This window comes from Clarias gariepinus, chromosome 18, assembly GCF_024256425.1.
Source record: "Clarias gariepinus isolate MV-2021 ecotype Netherlands chromosome 18, CGAR_prim_01v2, whole genome shotgun sequence".
In the NCBI taxonomy this organism is placed as follows: Eukaryota; Metazoa; Chordata; class Actinopteri; order Siluriformes; family Clariidae; genus Clarias; species Clarias gariepinus.
In genome coordinates, this window is record NC_071117.1 from 2596464 (window position 1) to 2624136 (window position 27673).

The 27673-nt window shown below is 42.4% G+C and overlaps 2 protein-coding genes across 5 annotated transcripts; one reads left to right on the forward strand and one right to left on the reverse strand.

Moving 5' to 3' along the window:
• The first annotated feature begins 564 nt into the window (after positions 1-564).
• Positions 565-11213, forward strand: trip10b (thyroid hormone receptor interactor 10b). Its single transcript, XM_053476501.1, has 15 exons — positions 565-715; positions 1878-1993; positions 3496-3549; positions 3650-3794; positions 3950-4012; positions 4107-4211; positions 4341-4469; positions 5009-5155; positions 6707-6862; positions 7502-7528; positions 7632-7741; positions 7828-7960; positions 8815-8879; positions 9024-9145; positions 10954-11213. The coding sequence occupies exons 1-15, from the start codon at positions 692-694 to the stop codon at positions 11091-11093; spliced, it is 1536 nt and encodes a 511-aa protein (XP_053332476.1). The 5' UTR covers positions 565-691; the 3' UTR covers positions 11094-11213.
• Positions 11214-26857, reverse strand: dnm2b (dynamin 2b). Of its 4 annotated transcripts, none has more exons than XM_053476502.1 (21): positions 26590-26857; positions 23700-23773; positions 23446-23595; positions 23155-23239; positions 22899-23017; positions 22723-22821; positions 22320-22480; positions 22033-22175; positions 21794-21929; positions 21550-21617; positions 18904-19042; positions 15826-15912; positions 15148-15218; positions 14960-15008; positions 14765-14875; positions 14530-14639; positions 14309-14420; positions 14063-14227; positions 13301-13527; positions 12986-13204; positions 11214-12856 (listed from the first exon to the last, which is right to left on the reverse strand). In XM_053476502.1, the coding sequence occupies exons 1-21, from the start codon at positions 26748-26750 to the stop codon at positions 12787-12789; spliced, it is 2556 nt and encodes an 851-aa protein (XP_053332477.1). In that variant the 5' UTR covers positions 26751-26857; the 3' UTR covers positions 11214-12786. The 4 variants fall into 4 exon arrangements, with proteins under 4 accessions (XP_053332477.1, XP_053332478.1, XP_053332479.1 ...); XM_053476503.1 differs by lacking the exon at positions 18904-19042 and adding an exon at positions 20455-20593; XM_053476504.1 differs by having other exon boundaries at positions 11214-12853; positions 26590-26856.
• Positions 26858-27673: the final 816 nt, after the last annotated feature.

Genomic DNA, 27673 nt, shown 5'->3' on the forward strand with positions numbered 1-27673 from the left:
ATCAGACCTTCTTTGATTGCTGTCTAGACATCACAATCTGGTCCTCGTCACTCAGCTCCTATTTATTGTGTGGCTTTTTGAGGGCTAGATCTTCTTTGGTTCTGGAATGCAATGCCTAATTTCACCACCAGATGTCACCATCATCTGGGTGGCATTTAATCACAGGTGAGGATAAATAGACTTGTAGTGCAATCAAAAATGTGTGTGTAGACAGTGTTCTCCAAATGCTTGATCGGTTGCTTCCTCGGTGTAAAGCTTATAGTTTCTAGTTTTCATTTGTGCAAACCACATGATCAGGTTAGATCATCACGCATTCAGTTCTTAGCTCTTCAGTAGGTCTTTTTCAGCTTTAGGTTGCATAAGTGTTTATTTTTAATGTTTGTGTCAGAATTTGGGGTGTGTTTGAGTGGGGGGAAAAATGCACCCCAAGCAGTTGAGCCGGTTTGTGCAGAATCAGGAAGTACAGACACTGGTTTAGGTGTGTGTGTGTGTGCTGGAGGTGAGGTGTGGGCTGGAGTGAAGTCAAGAGTGTTACAAGCTGAGGCTTCTTTAAGACACATGTATGCGCGAAGTGGGAGTGGTGCACCGCCCTGCTGAGAGGACTCCCAGCGTAAAGGAAGGTTGACCTTATTAGACGCAGATTAGACCTTCTGGCACGTTCAGGACGTTTCCTGCGTGAGAAGTCGAGGTTATGGATTGGGGAACAGCACTCTGGGTATGTCTCTCTTATTCCCCATCCATTAATGCCATTGATCTGCTTAAGAAACTAATCGAAGTGTGTTAAGGAGTAGGGATTATGCAGGTGCAAGGTGAGCTGTAGGAAAATGCTGTAGTCATAAAAAAAAGCTATTTACTCCAAGCATTGAGCAGAAATACGGGACCAGTGTAGTGGGGAAGAGCATATCCTCACTACGCTTCCTAGTTATTTAAATGTGAATTTTAATGCCTATATGTTCTCAGGAGCTTTAAGCAGATCTGAGTCAGGAACCCGAATTAGCAAGTGAAACGAGACGGTCGTCATTACAAAAAACTCTCGAAGAAATTTAAGGGAATTGAGAATTGAGCTCTGGTCGCTCCTGGATCGTCTACTGTACCTTCCCCGTGTCCTGGTGTTTCTTCATAAAATATACGACGACTGTAAAAAAATATATATATATGTCCAATAAATGGCTGTGTGACTTTTACTCCACTGCTGCTGCACTTGACGTGTGTCTGAGTGGAGGGGAAAGTGCATTCAAGCAGTTACTCCTCTATAACCTCCTGAGTCCTGAAAACATCAGAAAACCTGAAGATACCGCTTTACGTCTGAGTGTTACACAGCACTGACACTGGAGACTCCTTCCACACTAATGTCACGCAAACATGTTACTATACACACATCCCTGTAACGATTCAGAGCGATGCTTTAATATAAACCTTATAGAGAATTCATTAACACCTCACCAGGTTCTGACCAATCAGAAGACCTCAGAACTCATAAGCAGAAGAGCAATCTGAGGGTATCGCTGCTTTAGTCTCAGGAGAAGCAACAGAAACGCGATGAGAATGCTGAGTTTGAGTGAGAACATCAGGAAATGTGTGTGTGTGTGTGTGTTTCAATGGCAGTCTGTCAGGAGGAATGAACGTAAACAGCAAACTGGTCAGACAAGATTGTGCATGTTTATGTGTGTGTGTGTGTGTGTGTGTGTGTGCATGTAAGTGAGACCAAATGTCATGACAAAAGATATGAAACTGTATAGTTTGGAGGTTTTACCACATTATTTTTGTAAACATCTGTCCTGTGAAAGCAACTGATAAAACCTGTACTGTAATAAAACCCGATAAGAATGCTGAGTTTGAGTGGTAAAAATTAGGAAGTGTGTGTGTGTGTGTTGCAGGACCAGCATGATGCGATCGAGAAACACACACAGTCTGGTCTGGACCTCATCGATCGCTACGTGAAGTTTGTCAAAGAGAGAGTGGAAATCGAGCAGAACTACGCCAAACAGCTCAAGCAAGTGACCTTTTACACACCGGGCCTCAGGCTTACACTGAATGTTTAGAGGTCAAAGACGGGGCGTGTCCTCTGGGGCAGGGTCAAATAAGGGAATGGTAAAACATGCAATTTGATATAAAAACAATTTGCTCTATTAAACCTGATTTAGACATTTCACAGTTGTTGGATAACTCAAGAAACGCTAACTGTGTTGAGAAACAATGACGTTCTTTAGGGAGAATATCAAGAAATCTGGGAATCCATGGGAAAGATGTTAACATCCTACTCATGTTCCTGTATGTGTGAACCTCGAACCTTTAAATCGTCATGAGCACATGAGGCCAAACCTGGGAATGAGTATGATCAGGCATCAGGCAGGAAGAAGCTTGGCACCAGCTTGATATCCTCTACAGGACGAGATCACCCTCATGATGCTCCTAAAAGCTGGAGTATACAGTAGAGCAAACATGACGTCAGTAAGGTTGGAAACCTGGCAAGAAGGTGATGCATTCCCGTCACCAGTGGGAGCTGCTTGGCTGGGCTGAGATGGAGCAGATGTTCTGGTGAAGGAGGGCAAGTCTTGAGCAGAAATGTTGATTCCATAAAGCATGGCATGAGGCAGAGCATGATCCAGGCACAGCAGGGCATGATCCTGGGTAACCATAGCATAATTATGTATTCTCAGTTCATGATCCAGACAAACCAGACCAGGGCTCAGGTAAGCAGAGGTAACAGGAAACATATCTGGACTAGGAAGAAGGAGAAGCCTTCGTTTCTCACAGATGCTCAGGACTTGCCTCTAGTATCACATGGCAGGGTTTAAAAAAAAAACGACTTGGGTCTGGTTGGAGGCTGCTATCAGAGGTCTTCCTGTTCAAAATCACTCCAGCTGAACGGCGAGAAGCCCTACCTTGTTTGTGTAGCTCCAGCAACCATCGAGCATCATGGTTAACTGGGATCATGGCACTGCAAATGTCATTGGTTTGTGCTGGCTGCCTCTTGTTGGTCTATGGTACAAGGTTCCTCCTCATCCTGGAGACCTCCTTGAAATGGGCCCTGCACATTCAGCTCTTTTCGACGCTCAGTACAGTACAGGGAATCTCCTTACCTTCAACACCTTTGTGGACCATCTTCACCCTGGACACTGTTGTAATTTGTCCCAGACATCTTCCTTAGATGAGTTGTTAAATACCCAAAGAAATGACTATGTATGAACAAAGTGACATGTTAACACACCCTAGCATCCATCACTAACCCTAAGAAGTTAATAGCATGTGGACATTTTGTTAGCACTTAAGATAAGATACATTTGATTCTTATGACCAGCTGATTAAAAAATCAATGAACCAATTATGTTTTGTTTTGCATCATATTTCTCTGTAGCTCTCATACAGTAGCTACTAACTTGTGCGCCACAAGACGGTGCACTTACAGTCCGAGCCAAGCACCGTGTTGGACTCTGTTGAGATTGTGTTTATTTGTTTTTGAGCATTGCTTTCCTTTTCTCTCTCTTTGTGCAGAACTCTTTATAAAAAGTACACCAGACGTGGCAGCAGAGAAGATCTGGAGACAAAGTGAGCGTGTCCACGATTATTACTTCTTATGTATCAGTTTGTTCTTGTTTGTTCAACTCCGCACCAATCACATGCTGTGTTTCTGGTCATGTGACACCAGGTTCTCCAATCAGCAGGCTTTTCAGGCGCTGGTGAACAACCTGAATGACTGCGCGACTCAGAGGGAGAGCATGGCCGAGAACATGGCGAACATCTGCGTGGACCTCAACAAGTACCTGCACGACCTCAAACTGGAGAGAAAGAATGTGAGAAATATGGAGGGGTGGGGTGATGGAGGGAGAGAGAGAGAGAGAGAGAGAGATGTTTGTGTATCCTGCTGTTGTTGTCTGTTAGACAGTAATCTGTTACCATAGCAATGTGGATGATTGACAGATGACTGTCTCCTCTCTCTCTGGATCAGTATCTGGGTGATGTGAAGAAATACCAGCAGAACCTGGAGGTCAGCTACAAACAGCTGGAGAACGTAAGAGTGTGTGTGTGTGTGTGTGTGTGTGAGAGAGAGAGAGAGAGAGAGAGAGAGCAATTGTGTGTGTGTGTGTGTGTGTGTGTGTGTGCAGAGTAAGAAGCGCTTTGAGAAGGAGTGGAAGGAGGCAGAGAAAGCCAATCAGCAAGCAGAGAGAATAGGACAAGACCCCACCTCCACCAAGGCAGATGTAGACAAGGTGCACACACACACACACACACAAACAAATACAAATACATGAGATATTCATGTAGAGATACTAACACACTTTAGTTAATGTTTTGTATTTGTGTGTGTGTGTGTGTGTGTGTGTGTGTGTGTGGTCCAGGCTAAGATCCATGCTCGTCAGCGTCTGGACCAGTCAGATGACTGTAAGAACGAGTACGCTGTTCAACTGCAGAAATACAACAAGGAACAGAACAACTTCTACCACACGGACATCCCCACTGTTCTTAACGTGAGCTCGCACACACACACACACACACACACACACACACACACACACACACACACACTTCTCTGTCTCATTAGAAGTCTGTAGATGTCACAGTGCTGAAACTAAACCAGCTTAACCCCGCCCCTTATCTATTAACCCCGCCCCATGCATTAACCCCGCCCCTTTTTACATTATTAATCCCAGAGGCCAACTGCTTGTTCTTGTTATCCAGTTTAAAGGGAAAAAATCATAACTCAAATAGAACAGAATAAGAAGCTGTGTGTTTATATTTAACGAGCGCTGTGCTGTGTCCGAACCGACAGCACCGTGTTTTATTTGTATCTTTTTAACTGTTTTATTTTGATTATAAGTGTTACATTTTAAATAGTTTTAAAAGTTTCATTGCAAACTGTTTAAAATCATTTTAACTGTTTTATTGCTGTTGATTTCAATTTATTTTTATGATTAGCTTCTTCTCTTTTATGTAAAGCACGTGTATGAAATGTGCTGTACTGTATACTGTATAAATAAACCTGCCTTGCCGTTTCCGTGTCCGTCAGAAGCTGCAGGGGATGGAGGAGAGGAGGATCAGGAAACTGGGGGAAAATTACGCCTTGTTGGCCGACACTGAGAGGAAAACGCTGCCCTCCATCAGCCAGAGTCTGGAGCACATCATCACACAGTGCAGCAGCACACATGAGAAACAGGTACACACACACACACACACACACACACATGATTCGCGAAACATCTTCGATCGAAAAACAGCTCCTAAGTTATAAATTGTTAAGAGTAGAGAGGAGGACTTTTAAGAGGTTTAAGAGTTTCTATAGCAGAGGACGAAATGATGGAAAGATGTAATATTCTCCAAACACTGAACATAAAGATAAAAGTGTCCAATTCCATCCCAAAGTGTAAGTTAAACAGACCGTCCTGTAATCATGTAAATTGGTGAAAGGTGAGACATTTTGCTCCCATCAATCTGGAATGGATCACAAGTAATAAAATCAGTATAATAAATAAATGTAAGAACGTAAATATAGTAACTACTGTGTGGAAATTGTTTGCTTCAAAAGTATTTCAACATTTTTAGTATTTGTCTGTAATTAACTTTAAGATATTTAGTCTATAACAGAAACTTTGAATGAAGTAGCCTGTAGTCATGATTATATAATTTATTCTGTCTGTTCTATTATCATATAGTCTATTTTCACGAAAAAAAAGAGCGCAATCACAGTCCTTGAATTCCTGTATCATCCCTAACAACAGGGTCGACCACACCCCCTCACTAAGATAAAGGGGTTTGTACTTTCCTTCCTCAGAGTTGCTCTGAGAACTTCAGTGTTACCTTTTATGTTGCTTTTGGCCAAAACATTGTATTGGTGATAAAAGAAAAAAGTGTCTCACTTTGCTGGAAAAAGTGAAGTTTCATGCTCTTTTATGTCTGTAGTGTCCGTAACCTTTTTTTAAAATTCAAATCCTTAATTCTCAGTGTTCTTAATTGTCATTCAGTTGAAGGCTGATTAAAATTTCACAAGAAAAGACATAAACCTGAAAACGTGTTTCGATAAAAAATGCTAAATTGTTAAGATATTGCAACATGAATTTGGCATGGTTACGGACACTACAGATTTTTTGCTTTTTAAACTTTTACAAAATAACAGAATTTTTTTTATTGAAGCAAAATTTTTACAGGTCATATGCTTCTAGAAGCTTACACCAATTTTAGTATCAATACTCAAAGAAAGAAATAATTAACATTTGAAATGATTATTGTTTGAAGTGAAATAGTATAACGATGAAAACTGGCCATGTTTGGGGCTCATATAAAGTCATCTCTCCAAAACGAACGCAGTTAGCAACTTGAAATTTTTAAGGAAGTGAGATCGGTTACTTCCATGTTGCATAAACTTCAGAAGTAGCTTCTCTGGCCACACACACCTTCTGTATGATATGTATAACATAAAAAAATAAAAACAGAAACAGTACTGTGTTTTGTTTATTTGTAATTACTTGCTGTATGCCGTGTCCTTACAGTAGAGCTCTGCGGGTTTCCAAAGCCCCATAACTGACTATAGAAGGCCACAGATGCTCTTGGATAGACTTAGAAAAACTTTCCTCGGACCTGTAGCAGTCCTGAGAGACGTAGCTCCACCACCAGATGTTAAGACATGCTCGAAACACCTGTAGCCCACAGCAACTTGTCATATAACAAGGTCATTACTCTGTGTATGGGTGTGTGTGTGTGTGTGTTTAAGGACTCAATGACCGTCATCGAGATGCATAAATCAGGTCAGATGCCCCCTGCTGATGTAGAGTTTGAGGATTACAGTCAAGGAACCAGAGCTGCAGTTGTGGAAAACGCACACCACGCGCCTAAAGTCCGCATCAAACAGCTGTTTAAAAAGAACAAGGTATACACACATACTGTACATAAACACACACACACACACACACATAAATATACTGTAACATTATACTTTATACCTCTGGGTTTATGTCCAGCATCTGCCCTTGTACTGAAGCTCAGGGTTCTTATTGGGTACCAAAGTGATGACCAAAGTACATCAGGTATCTGATATGTTGTCTTTATACGGATCTGAATCTGAATCAGGTTTATTGGCCACATATATTAAAGAGAATACAGTAAACTATCCACAGGAAGTACACAACATTAAAGAACTGCACAGTTTAAACAGGAGAGCCACGGTACAAGGCAGGGTGCCAATCTATAGCCGGGCACACAGGCATACTGGCACGCTTATTCACACACTACACACTCACTAATCAGTGCGTCTTTAGACTGTGGGAGGAAACCCACCAAACCCGGGGAGAACATGCAAAATACTGTGTAGCCCTGCAGAATTCACCACTAACCCATAGACTGTAGGTACAGTGCTGCGGTGTGGAACACTGGACTTGGAATAATAAAATAAAATAAAATTACATAAGCAGGTGTTGAGAGGTGCTGTATTATTATTTGTAATTATAATACATTATAATGTGTGTGAAATACATGTTTTTAAATATTCTCCTTTCAATGTTTTTTACAGCAAGGTGCCACTGGGGACAAACACATGGTAATAACAATGATAATAATAATAATCATCATCATAATAATAATTACTATTATTATTATTAATAATAATAATTCTGTGTGTGTGTGTGTGTGTGTGTGTGTAGCCTCCTTCGACAGATGATTTCTCCCACTTGCCCTCAGACCAGAGAAAGAAACGTCTTCAGGAGAAAATCGACGAACTCAATAAGGAATTCCATAAAGAGACAGACCGGAGGTAGCATTACATACACACTCGGTTATTAGCATCAGTGCTGCTTCTGCTGCTGCTGCTGCTGATGATGATGATGATGTTCTGTACAGTGAAGCTCTGAATAAGATGAAACGGGTGTACGAGCAGAACAATCAGCTGGGAGACCCGGCCAGTCTGGAGCCTCAGATTACCCAAACCACACAGAACATCAGCCGACTGAAGGCGGATCTCTCCAGACACCAGGTATAAACACACACTTGGATCAGAGATTCCAGAGAAAAATGATTATTTTGTTATTAACACAAATGCATAAGCTTCAGATGCTCCACTGCCAAAATTCATAGACGTGCTTTCTCAAGGCAGAGCCTCTAACAACCAGACGAGTTGATCACTATTAAGATATCACATCATCAGTCACTAAAGGGCAGTGGTGGCTCAGACGTCCAAGACTCCAGGTTGTTGATTTGGGGGTCTGATGATCCGCGGTCGAGCGCCGCTGTCAGGAAGTTGCCACACCACATACCAAGCCAGTGCATGTAGTGCCAGTCCCGAACCCCGTTAGAAAAAGAGGGGGGTTGCCTCAGGAAGGGGATCCAGCAATACCTGTCTGACTGGCTGGAACAGGGTTATGTGGCCTGTTATGGTCCACTTTGGTAATTATCTGTTTACAGAACCAGGGGGGCAGGGGTAGCTCGGTGGTTGTGTTGCACTGCAGATCAGGAAGTCCCTGGCTTGAGCCCTGATGCTACAAAGCTGCTGCTGGACCCTTGAGCAAAGTCCCCTCACCCCCCATGTGCTTAGGTACACTTGGGCATCCCAACCCAAGTACCTGCCACAAAATGACGTGTATATCTCCAGGGTGGGAAGTATCCATCGCCCGATGTATCGGAACGCATGTGGATAAACCCCCTATCCCCCTATCCAATCCCCTACAAGGCTGTGTACGAACATTTGTGTACGAACATTTGTGTACAAACATTTTTCAGCCCACACACAGAGAGCTAGCACATCGTGATGAGAATCGCTGACTACCTCTCTTTTAAATAGAATAACAGCAGGGGGCGATGGCTCACTGTTAACGCACTGTGTTTCTGCAGGCCTGGTTGGCTGAGGCTGGAGGCGGCGGCGGCGGCGGCGGCACACACAGTGATGGCCAGACCAGGTGTGTGTGTTTATATATTAAGATCCTCAGAAAATAAGACTGAAGAATGAAAGTACAATAAACGGTTTTCTCTATGAAGAAATGAATTCAGGTGTGTAACACTTTTTTTCTCATCTGATATTTCTGGTATCTCGCACGGCATAGTCCTTATTACCACACGGTAATTCCCACTGAGCCATCAGATGATGATTTCCCAGGCAGTTTTGATGAAGACTTTGATGAAGACGTGCCCATCGCCCAGTGCCTTGCCCTCTACAACTTTAATGGTAAAAGGATCAGTCACATGGTCTCTTACAGTACATCTAATACTGTATACCCAATACATCTTCCTTTATACTCCAGTCTCCTCTCTACCTTCCTTATTACCTCTGTCATCTTCTACACATCTATCCTTTTGTCTCCATCTTCTCCTGCTTTCTGATAATCCCATTAGTTGCGCCAAAGAGGACCGTTTGTCTCCATCTAACTCTGTCGTCCACCTCATCTTGGGTCTTCCTCTTCTCCTCCTGTCACTCGATATACCCCTCATCCCTCCTCTGGACATGTTCAAACTATCTTAACTAGCCTCCCATAGTTTGTCCCCAAACAGTCTTACCTATAAACAACATATAACCGTTCTCTCTCTCTATACAACATCTCTACATTTATCTCCACAATGTCTTCAAATGTAGCTCCACCATACACACCCATTACGTCCCCAATCATCTTCACTGCCTGTTTAGTTCATGTTGTCCTCTCAATGTCTCTTCAGCGTCTCATGTCATCCTTCCTGTTCCCTTCTTTATCCCCATTGTGGCAAAGAACACAAATCCTGGACCTGAGTAAAAGTAAATTCCCTAGCGCAAATCGTAGTCAAGCAGAAGTAAAAGTCCTCAATTTACAGTACATGTACCTAATTAAAAGTGCAGAAGCACTCACTTACAATTTTACAAAAGTACAGGGTTCGTATTAGCTCACAGTTGCCTTTTTAATGGAAAAATCTCTCTAACTCTCCGATTTCAACTGTGAATTCTCGAATGCAGTTTTCCATCGCTGTTGCAACCAGCTATGCTTTAGATTTGAAACACTGCTTACGTCATTAGCCTTTTCTCAAGGAAGGCCAGTCATGCAATTATGCATAATAGTCAGCAGGTGGCGACATTCCTGCTTCAAATACCACGCACACGCCACTAGAGTACGAAACCAGAGCCAAATCAATACTTTTAAAACAGTACCGGTCCCAGAATTGATAGGAAAAAATTGTGGATAGCATTAAAGAGAATAATATATTAAAAGTTTAAAATATACATAAATATAAGTAAATTAAAATAATAATAATAATAATATATTACCTAACCCAACTTCAATAATTTAACACCAATAACAGTAAAGGAGTTTTGGTAGTGGGATTCTTGATCTGCTACAAACCAGCTTCAAATTTTGGCAAACATCCTGCAGAAACATGACCATATTTGGAAAAAAAATTAATGACATTTCCGGACTTTGCTAGAGCCGGTCTGATTGGGGACGAGGACACGCGTGTTTTTACACAAAAATGTTGAAAATGTATCCCGTGTCAGGGTGTCAAAATTCTTTGTTGTGAAATACAGCCACAATTAAGAAACGTATAGCTTTAGGCATTTTAATTTAAGCGTTTAGCTTAGCGAGCTAACGCTACCTGCAGCCGTCAGAGCGAGCGTTCAGTTATTGCTGCGTTCACACAGATGGTCCGAGTTGTGCTTTTAAGTCGGAATGTGAAAACAACATGGACACCCGCGTTACTACAGAGATTGAGTGGATGTGTATTATTAGAGCAGAACTTTTTGACTTGTGGTCACGTGCAATAATTTTTCACGTGCAGTGAGGGTGGTGATGCTTCTGAAAACTAGAGGACAAATATTTCGATTGATCACTCAGGCATCAAAGTGGCACCAAAGTGAAGACGCAAAATCTGGTTTCTGATTCAACTCAAATAAGCTCAAGATACGTGAAATATCTACTTAAGTACAGTAACAAAGTTCACATACGCCGTTCCCCTGCCACCCCTTGCTTGTGACCTCGTCTCTAATACACGTCTCTCTGTCGTTCCTCTAAGGTGTGAAAGAGGGGGAGGTGAGCATGCAGGCCGGGGAGCGTCTCAGCATGATGGTGGACATGGGAGACGGATGGGTGAGGGTGAAGAAGACAAACGGGAACATGGGATACGTCCCTGCGTCCTACATCCAGATCAACTGATCCTACGTCTGATTTCTCTCCAGACTCAAAAAGATTTTTAACTTAGAATATCATGCTTAAGCTGTAAAGCATAACAACTACATAAAATATAAAAAATAAAAAAATCAAGAAAAACATTAATGAGTGTAATTCCCTTTATTATTATTATTACTATTATTATTTATTTTCTATTGAGTTGCATGTATGTGCATTATTGAGGAACATTATTATAAAGCAGGCACTTATAACAACAAGGCACAGGCGGCTGTAATACAAAATATAAAAAAAAAAAAACTCAAGAATTCAGACTGAAAAAAGAATAATTAAAGTTGCATACACAAGAAAGCGTCAGAATTGAATAATAATATAACTTATAATGATAGGATGATATATAAGAAAAATAAGGCAGACTAAAATAACGTAATATCGCCTTTAATGCTGTATGACTAAAAAACTAAGCTAGCTCCATAACTGGGTAACTAACGGCAGAGAGCAGAGATACACACGCATTAAGCCGTTGTAGTGATAAACACAGCTAGCTAATGTACTAACGTGAGCAGGAAGATTTGAGCGATCGCAAAGCTGAAATCCAGCGCCGCTTATAAAGCTGTGTTTCTGTAACTGCGTGTGACGTCAAAACGGATCGCAGTCGAATCCATTTCCAAAGTTTTACACACTCGCTTAGAGTCGATGCTCGCGTGATGTTACGATGTTACAATTCCGTCGTCACGACTCATAGAAACATTTTTAAAAGCTTTTTGTAGATATTCACACTCATGGCCCGCCTCTTTCATTCTTACTGTTACAAAATTCTTACATTACAACTTTAAACATGTAATGATTCCTGAAAGTTTGAAAGTTGTAACGTACAGAAATCAATTTTCCGTAGCCGTCACAAAACGGATTCTATTATCAACTAAATTTGTAGTTAATTAAATCACAATCTCTTTGACAAATTTACTTGCAGCTCTTTGCACTAAATTACCCTCCCCTCCCCCCACACACACTTCTATAGTGGTAAAATCATATAATCGATGCACGTAAAAAAAAAGCGTATATATACGTACAAGCACATTGAACGTGAGCGTTCGTGCGAGACGCTTGAACAGAATGGAGTGTCGTAGTTAAGGCACTTTTTAAAAAACAAAACACTTTCCAGTTTAGGTCCCTAATTAGTGTTAGCGTGTTAGAGTGTTAGCGTGTTAGCATGTTAGCGATCAGTGAGGTTTATTGTGTTAGTAAATATATCACAATTGATTATGATCACAAACCTTGTTAGATGAAACCTAGCACCTTTTCAGCTTAGAGTTACTTCTAAACATTATCTGTACAGAATCTGTAAACGTGATGATTTTCTTAAATACGTGTTACATTATGACGTTATATCTGTTGTTCATGAAATGTTTAAAAAAAAAAAAAGAAGTTAAACATAAATCGCAGATGTTTTTCAATACAGAATTCTTATACTGCGCTATGAAATGTTATTGTTTTAAACACTGTAGCTACAACACAATGATTAAAACCTGCTTTAGTCAAATAAATTGTTAGTGATATTTGTTGCATTTTCTTAATTTATTTTTACATAAATTAGGTTCGTAGTTGGTGTCGTCCTTAGAAAATTAGCATGGGTTAGTTAGTGTAGTCGGTTTGTGAGTTTATTCCCGAAATACGACATCTATTTTATGTAGAAAAGAAAACGTTGGTATAGACGCGTTTAGTCGAGCAGGGACGGCTCAGACGTGCGGATGATGGTCGGCCTGTTGGGAGCTGCCGGAGGTCTTCTGCTAGAAAGAAGCAGATCTATATGTTACTGAAAGCACTCATTAGCGCTGCACTGAGGTGTCTAATATCATCTCAGCAGGTAGTCTTAAGTGATACTGTAAGAGAAAGCGAGAAAGAGGGAGAGGTCGTACCTAGGGATTCCAGGTGGTACCGAAGGGGGCACGCGGGCAGGTCGAGAGGGGATCTGTGGTGGAGGGGCGGAGCTTGACTCGAGACCGGGCCGAGATGGAATCGGAGGAGCCAGAGGTGGAGGAGCAGAGCCTGCAGGAGGACCACCTGCGGGACCCCTTCCCCCCGGAGGACGACCAGGAGGAGGGACGGAGCTGGGAGGCTTCATCTGAGCAGGAGGACTGAACGATAGAGAGAGGAGGATTTAGGTATTTAAGTGTGTGTATTGAAAGACAAGCAGACAAATAGACAGACAGATAAATAAACAGTGTATGAACCTGGCCTCTGAATTAATCCAGTTACTGTCCACGGGTGGGGGCAGAGGGGTGGAGATGGTGGTGGTGCTGATGTCACTGATGATGCTGAGGGCCTCCTTAAGGGCGTGGTACATCCTCAAGACGTCCTCTCTGTGCTGAGCCTGATCGGCACACTCCTCCATCAGCACGCTCTGATCCGCACTCGAGTACAGGAAGGCCAGCAGCTCCGAGTGGATGAAGTCTTTGGCCTGGACGCAGGATTAACATGTTAACATGAAGACGTCCAAGTGGACGCAGGATTAAGATAACAAATTACATAATTATAAAAAATCAAAAATTTACATTTACTATATCTGAGGAATATCACATCCAAAATCCTACGTATCTGAGGTCCTGTGTTTCCAGTGTCCTACAGTACGTATCTGAGGTCCTGTGTTTCCAGTGTCCTACAGTACGTATCTGAGGTCCTGTGTTTCCAGTGTCCTACGTATCTGAGGTCCTGTGTTTCCAGTGTCCTACGTATCTAAGGTCCTGTGTTTCCAGGGTCCTACGTATCTAAGGTCCTGTGTTTCCAGGGTCCTACGTATCTAAGGTCCTGTGTTTCCAGGGTCCTACGTATCTAAGATCCTACCTTGATCCTACCTTCTCAGGTCATCAGTAAAACAGTGACAATCAGAACGTAATGTGGAAACATGTACTGAAGAGTATACAGAGTTATACACCCTAAATAATGATACAGAGAAACAGAATGCTAAAAGGTGGAGGTGCTGGAGTGAAACTCACACTGTTGATCATGAGGTGCATGATGGTCTTGGGCATGAGGTCCCTGATGCTTTTGTTGACGATGCCGATGTAGGAGTCGACCAGGTTCCGGATCGTCTCGACCTGTCTCTCCAGCTGAGGGTCCATGGAGATGGTGTCTACTGGAGCTCCTTCACCGTTCTCCACCTGGAAACAAAGACATGACCTCACCTGGTTGTACTGACCGTCATCATCATCATCATCATTAATACACACACAGGCAGATACCTGGTCTTTCTCGGGATACACTCCTGCCCGCAGGAACGAGGCCTTCCAGCTGTCCATGTCCTCCTGAGAGTCGCAGGCCAACTCGACCTGACGCAGGTCTTTATACACATTCCTACACACACACACACAGCCAAAAGACTATAGTCACTCTCACCTGTAGTAATGGATATGGTGACAAAAGTAGCCACCACACACACACACACACACACACACACACAAACCTCTGCTCAGTGTTAAAGATGGCAAAGGTGTGTTTGGTGGACATGAAGCTTTTTTCTACATCTCTGATCTTCAGGTTGTCCAAAGGGAGCATGTACTTCTTCTCTTTCTCCTGCAACACACACACACACACACACACGGTATGTTTAGCTTTTATAACTAATTATAATGCAGAATTCTCTCCGTCTCTCCCTCACACACACACACACACACACACACATACACACACACACACACCTCCTCGTCCTTGTACCAGGAGAGTGACTCAGCGGTCAGGACGAACCAGTAGTCCCTCGAGCCACCCTTCATGATGCTGATGTTAATCGTAAGCCAACCCTTCCTGATCACCTGCAAAAGGGGTGTGGTTATGGTAATGAGTTCAGAGAGCCACACCCATTAGCAGCGACATGAATATGCTAATTGGACCAGCACCTGGTTTGGAACAGCTCTCTTCTTGGTGACCGTGGAACTCTGCTGCGCGCTATAGACGACAAGAAACAAAAGCAACACCATCCGATAATCTTTACATTTACTTATAATTAAAGGTTAATGGATTAATGCTTAATGCTGCTCTAGACATTGTATCTTACTTTAGGGTCAAAGGTCAGGGGGTTACTCACTTTGCAAATCCAATGAAATCCTCGTGATTGGTGTTTATGTAGGCAAGCTCAATGTCGATCAACAGCATTACCTACCACACACACACACACACACACACACAGTGCAACAAAAAATTAAGGACATAAAGTAGCTATGTTTAAATACCACATAAAACACAACACAAGAAGTGAACATAAAACAAAGTGAAAATATAAGTACAAAAATTTGCAAATTGAGATAAAAAAAAAAAGAGGGCACAGATACAGGACAAAGCCAGATGCATTTCTGAAACGAAAAAAGCAACTTGTGATCATTCCACAGCAACAGGGGGCGCTGTACAGTGGGAGGAACATCACAATAAGCAAACAGGATCTTTACAAACGTACCAGAGCAGGAGCGCTGTCGATATGTCAAAAGCATGGACGGAGCAGAAGCGAGGGAACAAACAGCAAAGAAGATTTTTTTCTTAAACAGTTTTACTTTTTATTCAATAATTACCTAATTATTAACAATACACCAAAAAAAAAAAAAAAAACAATATGGCTGACAAAGACACTGCTCTTGTCTCCCTGTAATCATTCAAAGACCAAAAACAAAAAAACGAAACTGCAACCCCCCTTACAAGTGAAGAGAAACTTACACTACAGAGAAATATTCTGCAAAACATTAAGTCCAGACAGATGTTTGTCATCACCCACCTGGTCTTTAGTCTTGCTGTCCCTCTCTCTGATGTAGGTGGTGACGATCCTCTCGGTCTCCTCTCGCAGGCAGGGATATGAACTCAGCTAATAAAAACACACATCACTGCATCAACGCATACACACGCCCATATGCTCAGCTGTAATACCAGAATAAGTATTTCTATTTCTCAGACACAAACACACACACCAAGTATCATCAGTGGTTATAACACAGTCACACATGAGAATGTTACAAGCAGTAAAGACCAGGGCTGCACAGAAGACATGCGATACCAGGCATTATAGTAATCTGAAAGTTTGTAGGTTAGATTTGTTTTAGATCAGCTATGTACGAACACAGGATTAGAATAAAATCACAGAGGTTATGGTTGTTAGAGATCCGGATGCCAGTTAGATCTGTGGTGATGAATAAAAAAAACATGAAGTCAGCAAAAAAAAAAAAAAAAGGAGGAAGTGCTTTATCATGAAATCAAGAGAAGGACAAGAACTGGACAAGAAATTGGATTTATTTTTTATTTTTTTGCGTAAAAGGACAAAAGTTACTGACAAAAAACTAAAAGGACAATCATTACAAAAAAGCCATGAGTACTGGATTGGACGTGGTTAAAAACAATCATCAGGGGCTGAGCTGACTGATCTGATGCGCCAATGTGGGGGGCGGGGGGAGGGGGGGGGGGGTTGGTAGTGAGATTCAGGGTTTAAAGGGAAAAAGCGGAGGGGGGACCACAAGCGAGGAAACGATAAGCTCTCACACATACACAAGAATTAATATTCATACACAATATGATTACAATATTTACCCGACTGTATCAAATCTCAAGTTTCAATAAAGTACCTCTCTAACCCATGATCCAATCCCTAATACTGTCTAATCCACCCCCATCCAATGACTACATCTGTCTAATCCACCCCCATCCAATGACTACATCTGTCTAATCCACCCATCCAACCCCTACATCTGTCTACTCCTTCCACTGATCCAACCCCTACATCTGTCTAATCCACCCATCCAACCCCCACATCTGTCTAATCCACCCATCCAACCCCCACATCTGTCTAATCCACCCCATCCAATCCCTACATCTGTCTAATCCACCCATCCAACCCCCACATCTGTCTAATCCACCCCATCCAATTCCTACATCTGTCTAATCCACCCCATCCAATCCCTACATCTGTCTAATCCACCCATTCAACCCCTACATCTGTCTAATCCACCCATCCAACCCCTACATCTGTCTAATCCACCCCATCCAATCCCCACATCTGTCTAATCCACCCCATCCAATCCCTACATCTGTCTAATCCACCCCATCCAATCCCCACATCTGTCTAATCCACCCCATCCAATCCCTACATCTGTCTAATCCACCCCATCCAATCCCTACATCTGTCTAATCCACCCATCCAATCCCTACTTCTGTCTACTCCTTCCACTGATCCAATCCATACATCTGTCTAATCCCCCATCCAACCCCTACATCTGTCTAATCCACCGATCCAACCCCTACATCTGTCTAATCCACCCATCCAACCCCTACATCTGTCTAATCCACCCATCCAACCCCTACATCTGTCTAATCCACCCATCCAACCCCTACATCTGTCTACTCCTTCCACTGATCCAACCCCTACATCTGTCTACTCCTTCCACTGATCCAACCCCTACATCTGTCTACTCCTTCCACTGATCCAACCCCTACATCTGTCTACTCCTTCCACTGATCCAACCCCTACATCTGTCTAATCCACCCATCCAACCCCTACATCTGTCTAATCCACCCATCCAACCCCTACATCTGTCCAATCCACCCATCCAACCCCTACATCTGTCTAATCCCCCCATCCAACCCCTACATCTGTCTAATCCCCCATCCAACCCCTACATCTGTCTAATCCCCCCATCCAACCCCTACATCTGTCTAATCCACCCATCCAACCCCTACATCTGTCTAATCCCCCATCCAACCCCTACATCTGTCTAATCCACCCATCCAACCCCTACATCTGTCTAATCCACCCATCCAACCCCTACATCTGTCTACTCCTTCCACTGATCCAACCCCTACATCTGTCTACTCCTTCCACTGATCCAACCCCTACATCTGTCTAATCCCCTCATCCAACATCTACATCTGTCTACTCCTTCCACTGATCCAACCCCTACATCTGTCTACTCCTTTCACTGATCCAACCCCTACATCTGTCTAATCCCCCATCCAACCCCTACATCTGTCTAATCCCCCCATCCAACCCCTACATCTGTTTAATCCACCCATCCAACCCCTACATCTGTCTAATCCCCCCATCTAACCCCTACATCTGTCTTATCCCCCATCCAACCCCTACATCTGTCTAATCCACCCATCCAACCCCTACATTGGCCTACTCCTTCCACTGATCCAACCCCTACACCTGTCTAATCCACATCCACTCCAACCCCTTACACTTATTTAACCCCTAACCCTTCCAACCCTTACATGCACCCAATCCGCCCACCCAAACAAAACCTACATCTATCTAATCTATCTACACATCCAACCTCAATATAATTTAACCCACCCACCCATCTAGCCTCGACATCTGTCTAATCCATACACTTATCCAACACATACATCTTTTAATCTATCCTTCCATCCAGCTCCTACATCCATCTACTTATTTAACCTTTACATCTCTCAAACACATCCACCTTTAATATCTGTCTAATCCATCTATCACATACCATCATCTGTCTAATCTACTTACTTATCCAACTCTTATATCTGACTAATCTGCCAGTATCCAACTATCTACATAATTTGTAACTGATTTATTTATTTGTCTGTAATCCATCAATCCATAATCTCTGCTACTCCCTTTAACCTACCTAGCAATCTGTGTAACCCATCTACTAACCTTTCAAAAGAAATTGCAAACTTCCACACACTGTCCTAATCATTTCCACCGTTTCTCCACTGTTTCTGCAGATTATCTAAATTTTATTAATCTATCATTTTATTTATCCAATCACTTTTTACATCTAACTTTATCTTTCGTTCACCTCCCTTCTCCCAGCAGATCATGGTCAGTTACCTTCTCTGTGCACTTGTGGGCGAGAGCAGAAAGCTCAGACACAACCAGGTCCACGCATTTGAGACATGGCTGCTTCAGCTTAACGATCTGCTTTTTCACTATGGCCTCGAACGCCAGGTCAGGGGTGAACAAGCCCGTCCTGAGGGATCATGGGAAATGGGTAGAGCAGGGCGGGATGGGGTCATTTTTATACCAGGGTAATGTGAAAAAAGGTGGCCAGGTTTAAGAAGGGAGGATACAAAAACAGGGACGTACGAAAAAAAGGATGTTCAGGTAAAGAAAGAGAAAACAGGAAAGAAATAAGGGAAAAAGAGCAAAACGTTTTAGTTCAGTTTTTACAGTACACTTCGCCTCAAAGCAGACAAGCTTCTGGTTTCTACAAATCTCACCTGGTTAGGTAAAGATGCTACTCGTTTATTTATTCAGTGTACCTCAGGTGCGTTAGAGTAGGTGAAGGTATGAGTAATGATTACTCTACCTGTTCATCAAAATTATCTACTCATCCACTAATCTAAGAATTTATCCATCCATTATGCATTTATCATTCACCCACATATGCATCTTATATCTGCCCATCCTTTTATATAATCTTTCAAATGTCAGTCACCAGTCATCCATCTATTCATCCTATCTATCCTATCTAATTCACCAATAGCATCGTTTACGTCATCCATCCATCCATATATCCATCTACCCATAAGGACCATTCTTATATAAAGTTTAGTTGATGCCTGTCACCTAAATATTTGATCTGTTTATTGCATTCAAATTTGCCCATCATTCTACATCATCCATCAAATGCTTACCACCATCCATCCATCATACCCATTCTTCTAATCCACTAATGGTATCTCGCTGCTTTCCTATCCAAATCACCAGTGGCATCTCCTTAATTCATCCACCCACCCACAGACAATTTTTATAACTGCCCCTTAAATAAAGTATATTTGATGCCTGTCAGCTAAATATTTCACAAATCCATCCATCCCACTTCTTCATCTTATTCCATCATTGCTTATTATTTACTCAGCCCGTTTATTCATCTATCTAAATATCTATCCATCATTTATATTTTCATTATCCAGTTCTGCATCCATGCATCCATGCCTATTCATCCACAGTATTTAGAGATGCCATGGTTTTACTTCAGTTTGCAGTATCATGTGAATGATGATCATGTGGTGTGTAGGTGAAATTGTCGAATCCAGAAGCTCGTCTTTAATCGAGACCAGAGTCAGGATTAAAACCAACCTCCTCTACATGCTCACTCAGAGGATGGGGTAAGACCAGGTGGAGAGACCAGCACGATCTGCACAGCTCCAGTTTGATCTTACTAACACGGTCAGGTGTACCAGTACTGAACCGAAGCCCCGCCCACCACCCATCCAGAGCTAGTTATTGGGATTAAATCCCTTTAACTGTTAGAACTGTGAGACGTTTCAGTCTAAAGTAAAAAAGATCTTAAATTAAACTCCATGCAGAGGCTGTGCAGATCGTTCCCCTCCCCTGCTCGCCTCTGCAGCGCCCCCCTCTGGTAGCTGCATGCGCTACCTTGCTAGTGCACTGCCTGACTGTGTTGATGAGCTCCTGGATGACCAGGTCGATGCATTTGAGACACGGCTCCTTCAGCTTAATGATCTGCTTTTTCACTATGGCCTCGAAGGCCAGGTCAGGGGTGAACAAGCCCGTCCTGATACATGCCACACACACACACACACACACACACACACACACACACACACACACACACACACACACACACACACGTGTGACTGCTGAGAGAAATCTGCTTTTGTCCTATCTCCATTCTTTTTTTATTTTACACTTCTTTATCTCTTTGGTCTTGTTTCTCCTCTTTTCAATTATTTTCTCTTTACTCCATTTTTATTGTCCTTTTTTTTCTCTTTTATCCTGCTGAATCACAACGTGCCATCTGCTGGATACCTTTGGGAAGGTTATGAGACAAGTCTTTTTGTTTTAGTTCTTCCTGAAGATTTTCTCCTGCCTTCATTATTATTTTCCTCCATTATTTATCTACTGTTTCTTATCTACCCTTAAACTTTCCTCCTTCCTTTCTCACTTGGTCTTTTCCTTTTCTTTCAGTCTCTTGTCTCCATTCTCATTATCTTCCCCTCTGCCTAAAGCAATTATCCTCCTCACATCTTCTAATTAGGACCCAAGCACTATGACATCATATATATATTTAGACCTCATTGAGCCGAACAATTTTCACACTGCATGTCATTGACTCTACTCAACAGGAAGGCAGTTATTTTGGGTCGTTTGCAAAACGCACCTGATGAATTTTGATATACTCCTCCTAGGGAATTTATACGATCGCCACCAAACTGGGCCGATGTGATCTAAAGACATTGAGGACGCGAAATTGCGGAGGGATTTTTGATACCTCAAACGGGTCAGCTGTGACGATGTCTTTAACTTGCGCTGAAAAGTGATTAATAGCTTTCTGTGTGGCATTATATTGGCACATGGTGTTGGAGGGGTCGATGGGGTAACGCGCCCTCTGCTGGATACTTTCGGGAAGGTCACGACACAGTTCATGCAAAACACTGGCTTAAGAAAGTGTTGTAAAAGGAATTACAGAAACACAATAATCAGTGTGTGTGTGTGTGTGTATACACTTGCCTCACACCGTGAATGTTCTTAATGGCGTAGCTGATTTCTCTTCTCAGTTCTTTCTCATCAAACTCCATCTAAAACACGCACACACACACAACATTAACACAAGTTGTTGTCGCTGTTCTGATTCATGTTCACATTGTCCTGAAATCTCCTTCTGTATTTGTGTCACGTCCAGTTCACGTCTGCCTCTGTCTCTCTCTCTAATTTCCTCCTTCCTGTTAGAATCTCTCTCTGGTTTATTACGGACCTTGACGAGCTCGAAGGGGAATCGCTCGTGGAAGATGCGGTTGATTCGAGCTCCTCCAGAAAGTTCCAGAGTGTCCACCTGATCACCAGATCCCTCGATCCTCTTCTCAAAGTCCACAGCGAACTGCTGCACCATCCTACACACACACACACACACACACACACACTTAGCAAATGAGCCCAAAATGACTACTGTGACTAGTCAAGTGCGTGTGTGTGTGTGTGTGTGTGTGTCCTCACTGCAGCAGGGCTTTAGTTTTGCGTGTGGGGTCGTCAGGTTTAAAGTTCTTGTACTCCTCCACCTCTTTCTCCAGAGAGAGCAGCTGGCTCTGTAGTTTACTGCGCAGACTGGGAAGCGTGTCGCGGATGTGGTTGGTCAGTTGCTATGGAGACGGACAGGTCACGTTATAATCCATGTGGGTTAATATTTATACACACAACCTTTATAACATTAAAACATTAACATCACTGCCTTTATATTTAATAAAGCACTACCCTGTACAGAGTGTGTGTGTGTGTGTGTGTACCTGGTTGAGTGTTTTCTGCAGGTAAGGCGTCCCCATCCTCTCGGCCATGTGTCTGTACGCAGGGTGAGACAGAAAGAACTTCCTCTCGGCGGCCAGAGCGGCGCGGATGTCCTTCCTCCCATCGATGTCCTTCTGACTGCGGTTCACCACGCCGATGTAGCCTACGCACACACACACACACACACACACACACAATTATGATTTAAAACCACAATCTCATAAGTGATTAAGTATTTTCATAATCCAAGTTTTTTTTTTTTTTACTTTTTTATTAAATCTAAAACTTTTATTATTAAACCAGGAATATTTTTCAGAATCTAGACTGTTTCAGGAGTCTACTATAATGTAAAACCACTGTGATGTGACCCAAAGTGTGTGTGTGTGTGTGTGTGTGTGTGTGTACCTCTACGCAAAGGCAGCAGTTTGTTCTCCAGGATATCTCGGGCGTCCGTCCCCTCGTCCATCAGGTCCAATTTGGTGATCACGCCGATGGTGCGCAGACCTACAAGGCACGGGGTTAAAGGTCACCAAGTAGGCTCAATCACACCCACCCATGTGTGAACACAAACAAACGCGCACCCTGGGGGTCGACCTCCTTGGCGATCTTCAGCGCGTCCGAGTTGGCGAGATCGGTGTTCGCAGGAGTGACAGCCAGGATCAGACAACTGTCCCGGGTGATGAACTGCAGCAGCATGTCCCTGTGTATGTATACACACACACACACACACACACACACACACAACACACACACACAGAGTTAATACTGACAGAAAGCAGTACTTATACGGTTCCGACCAATTAGCTTGCGGCTTACCACCCTTAATTAACCGATTACCTTATTTGGAATTCGATATCCTGTGGCTGATCGCCAACGGCAACCTTGGTCATACCAGGAAGATCAATCAGAGTCAGGTTCAGCACTGAGAGACAGAAAGGGACCCAGTTAGGAAAATATAAAATTCCATTTATTAGAAATTGTACTTTACTACTTGTACATGTTCAACCAAAATACACACAATTTTCATGTCGCTATTTATCTTAACTAAAGTCATCTTGTTCGTATTAATGATTCTGGGGAACGTTCTATCAAAAAGGGACTCGATCTAGTTAGATCTCAGCGTGTTACCGTTAGGAGAGTACACTCGGAGGTTGATGGGAATGGGTGAGATTCCTTTATTCGAGCCGGTGATGCGGTCCGTCTCGGCCTCGATCTCCAGCCGCACCTCATCAAAGTCCACAAACTTACGACCTTTACAGTGCAGGAACTCGGCATATTCTACAAGGGGTGGGGGGAGGGGAGTGGGTGGAGACGTAAACACTCTCGGACAATGCACACCACACCAGGGGTGTGTATGTGTAAGAGTGTGTGTGTATACAAACCTGCTTTGTGGTTGACCAACTGAAGGATAAGGGGTCTACGAGTAACAATACCAGAACCTCGGGGGAGAAAATCCCTAAGAGAGTTAGTGTGAGACAGAGAGAGAGACAGCGAGAGGGAGACAAAAGATAAGCACACTCTCACCTAGGTACGATTAGAGCACCACCTGGACTGCAAGTCAAAATCTTACAGCTATGAGTGCTACAGAGAAATATCATGCAAAACATATTAGCGTGCAGTTATTATTACTTTTAAAATGCAGAAGTCATAAAATGTGCTTTATTATTATTATTAGGTCACAGAAAGAACCAAAAACAACCATAAAAATGAGTGATCCTACGAATCTGTGCCATTTTCTTTTTTTTTTTGTGCTCAGTCATGTGTGTATAGCTGGTTAAAATCAAATAAACCTTAATTCTTCATATTTCCTAGCTTGCGCTGACAAACAAAATGTTATGTCCAAGGATAACTCTATATACAGTATAGTCATGACTCCATGTTATATTTAATAAAACTTATTAATGCAAAACACGACTTAAGTTCCCTGGTTTTTAAGGGTTGTGTACACAAAAGTGTTTGGTTCTTAATATTTTTTGTTGTTGTTGTTTTACTTTGTCTTACACTTTACGTTTCCACTAGGGTTAGTACGTTGGATCTCTAAAATGTGAAATGTCTAAAAAAAACAAATAAATCAAAATATTGTGTTAATATTGTATTTAATTTTTAGTAACAGGCCACTTTTATGCTGCAGGTCATGTTGGTTCCGTTCCACGCAAATATGTGGGGAAACACTGCCATACGCATACACCTCTGACTCATCACACACTTAGGAAAAAGTGTAAAAGTGAGGACCGGGAATCCCAGACTGATTAGTCTCCTGACTCGTCACACACTTTAAGAATCTGTAACCAATTGTAGCAAAAATTCTAAAAGTGGGGACGGAGATTCAAAAGACGTTTCATGACAATTTCTCTCTCTCCATCTCTCACTATCTCACACACACACACAGTTGGAGGAAGTGAAAGTGCTTTCTCGGCTTCGTGAGAAGCTCTGGACCTCCTGCCTCAATCCTGGAATCGACTGTTTCAGCTCTCTGACTCATCCTGAAGAGTTCACACAAGGCTCTGACAATACACTTTAGCTCCACACACACACACACACACACACACTCGCCACGTTAAACATCACAAAACAGACGAATTGAATTTCGATTTTAAATCGAAATCGATCAAAATTCATGCTCAATCTTGATTATCGAATCAAAAAATGGAATCGTCGATGCTGCCACGCCCCATGTCACGTCAGTTTGGCTTGCCAAGCGAAAAAAAAACACGCTTGTTGAAGTGCTGCGAATCAACCTAACAGCTACAACAGCCAAAAGATAGCATGGCAACTGCAGACGCAGGAGACCCGTCGACAGAACATGAACCCCCTCCTCAGTCACTGAAGTCGCTGGTGTGGAAGTATTTTGGATTTCCAGTGAGTTATGTTGACAACGTAACTCACACAGTTGCAAAAACACAGTTTGCAAGCTCTGCTATGTACGTATACCACATTATTCCACCGGCAGCATGACTAACATGGCAGGGCATCTCCGCAGGCACCACAAAAGCATTGATTTGTCTGTTGAACCCACAAGGGTAACACAAACTACTCTCCCGTCTTCATTTGGAATAAAACTTCCAAGTAACTCAACACATGCAAAGGCAATTACAAGCGCGGTAGGAGTAATTATAGCTGCGGACATGCGACCTTATTCAGTGGTAGAAAACTCTGGTTTTAGGCATTTAATAAGTGTGCTAGAACCGCACTACGAAATCCTAAGAAATTTTTAGCAGTTCTCTTTTCATATTCCTCTTTAACAAGAACTTGAACCTGCTATTTTTTTGTGAACTTGAATGTCATCATCTGTGAAGAAAACTGCAGTTACAAAAGAGAAATTAGATTCTATTATTATACAGGTTATTTTGTATAAGTTTCCAATTGACTGAAGATATAAGTTATTGTTACATTATCTTGTTAATAAACATTTTAAATTGGACAATGTAGTGTGTGGTACATTGCGAACAAAGATCAGATATTATTATATTGCATAAAAGTTTTAAAATGGCATAGCTTGTGCTTTCAAATTTTTCCTTTTTTAAATCGATAATCGAATCGAACCGTGACTTTAGAATCGAAAATGTAATCGAATCGAGGGTTTGGAGGATCGTGACACCCTTAGTAATAATACTATAAACATTACGACTGACTTACTTCAAACTTAAAACTCAACAAATTTATATATTTATATAAACAGGCTGTGTGTATATTTTTATGCTGATGGATACACAGATAGAGAGTATACACACTTCAGGAAAATTAAAACATGTATAATAGTATATTATATTAATATAATCTTAATAATCTATCAGACAACATACAGAAATACATTCAGTAATAAAATGTGTGTTTTTTCCCTGAAGTCAGTGTAGTTTTTGACTGACCCACATACACACACATATATACATAAACACACTATATACTGTATATATTAGTATATGTTTATATATGTTAATTTATTTATATATGTGTGTGTGTGTGTGTTTCAGGTTCCACACATAACTGAACCACACTTGCTGTTTTTAAACTTAATACTATAAGGTGATGGAAAAAAAAACATCCTCCCAACAGAATGTTAGCATTAGCGGTTAGCATTAACGGTTTGCACTAGCGGTTAGCACTAGCACTAGCGGTTAGCACTAGCACTAGCGCCTAGCATTAGCACTAGCGGTTAGCACTAGCACTAGCAGTTAGCACTAGCGGTTAGCACTAGCGGTTAGCACTAGCGGTTAGCACTAGCACTAGCGGTTAGCACTAGCACTAGCGGTTAGCATTAGCCCCGGCGCTAACCTGCCCACGAAGTTCTCGAGCACGGAGCTCTTCCCGGCGCTCTGTCCGCCCACCACGGCGATCTGCGGCAGGTCCAGGTTACAGCTCTGTCCGATGGAGCTGAAGGCGTCCTGCAGCTTGTTGATGAGCGGGATGAGCTCCTCCATGCCCCGGTTCCCCATGACTCCGGCGCCTCACACACACACACACACACACACTGCCGAGATGATGATGATTAAAGGCGAGCTGCTGAAAAGTAACGGGAAAAACAACCCAGAACTGATCCCATCCGGTCAGGAGACAGTCAGGAAACTCTTATCGCCCCGCCCTCAGGCAGGAATCCCTCCGCTCTCATTGGTCAGCCTAACTGCCTGTCAAACTCCCCCGGGTTCTGATTGACAGATGGATGACGGTTGGCTTCTACAACTGTAAAACTCAGAACTTCGGACTTAAAGCCTGAAACTCTGAACATTAACCTGATACAGTGTAACTCATTATCACACACACACACACACACACACACAGCACTGGGACACGTGATTATTATTATTGTTATTATTATTGTTATTATTATAATAAGCTGAACATATAAACATTATAATCACATTACAGGATGGTTCTCCTCTAATGTTCCTCTAATCATGACTTTACTTAACCTCTCTCTCTCACACACACACACACACACACACACGAACCCGTGCCATGTCATGACCTTATCATAACAAAATAAACCATGAAAATAAAAGGGAACGAGTGTGTGTGTGTGTGTGTGTGTGTGTGTGAAAGAGTGTGAGGGGCTGAGGGAAAGTCGGACAAGTAGAAGTTCAGTGTGGAAAATCTTGAAGGGGAAGATTTCTAGTTAGCTAAAAGGTGTTCGAGTCAAAGTGGGACTTTTTGTGACTTCACAGAACATTTAGACGCCCTTATCCAGAGCAACTTAAATTATTACCTCATTAAGGAGTTGAGGTTTAGGGGCCTTGATCAAGGGCCCTATAGAGATAACTTGGTGGTCATGGGATTTGAACCTGTGACCTTCCAAACCATAGTTCAATGTCCTTAACCACTTATCAAAGACTTTCACTAGTACTTGGATACCATTAAGGTA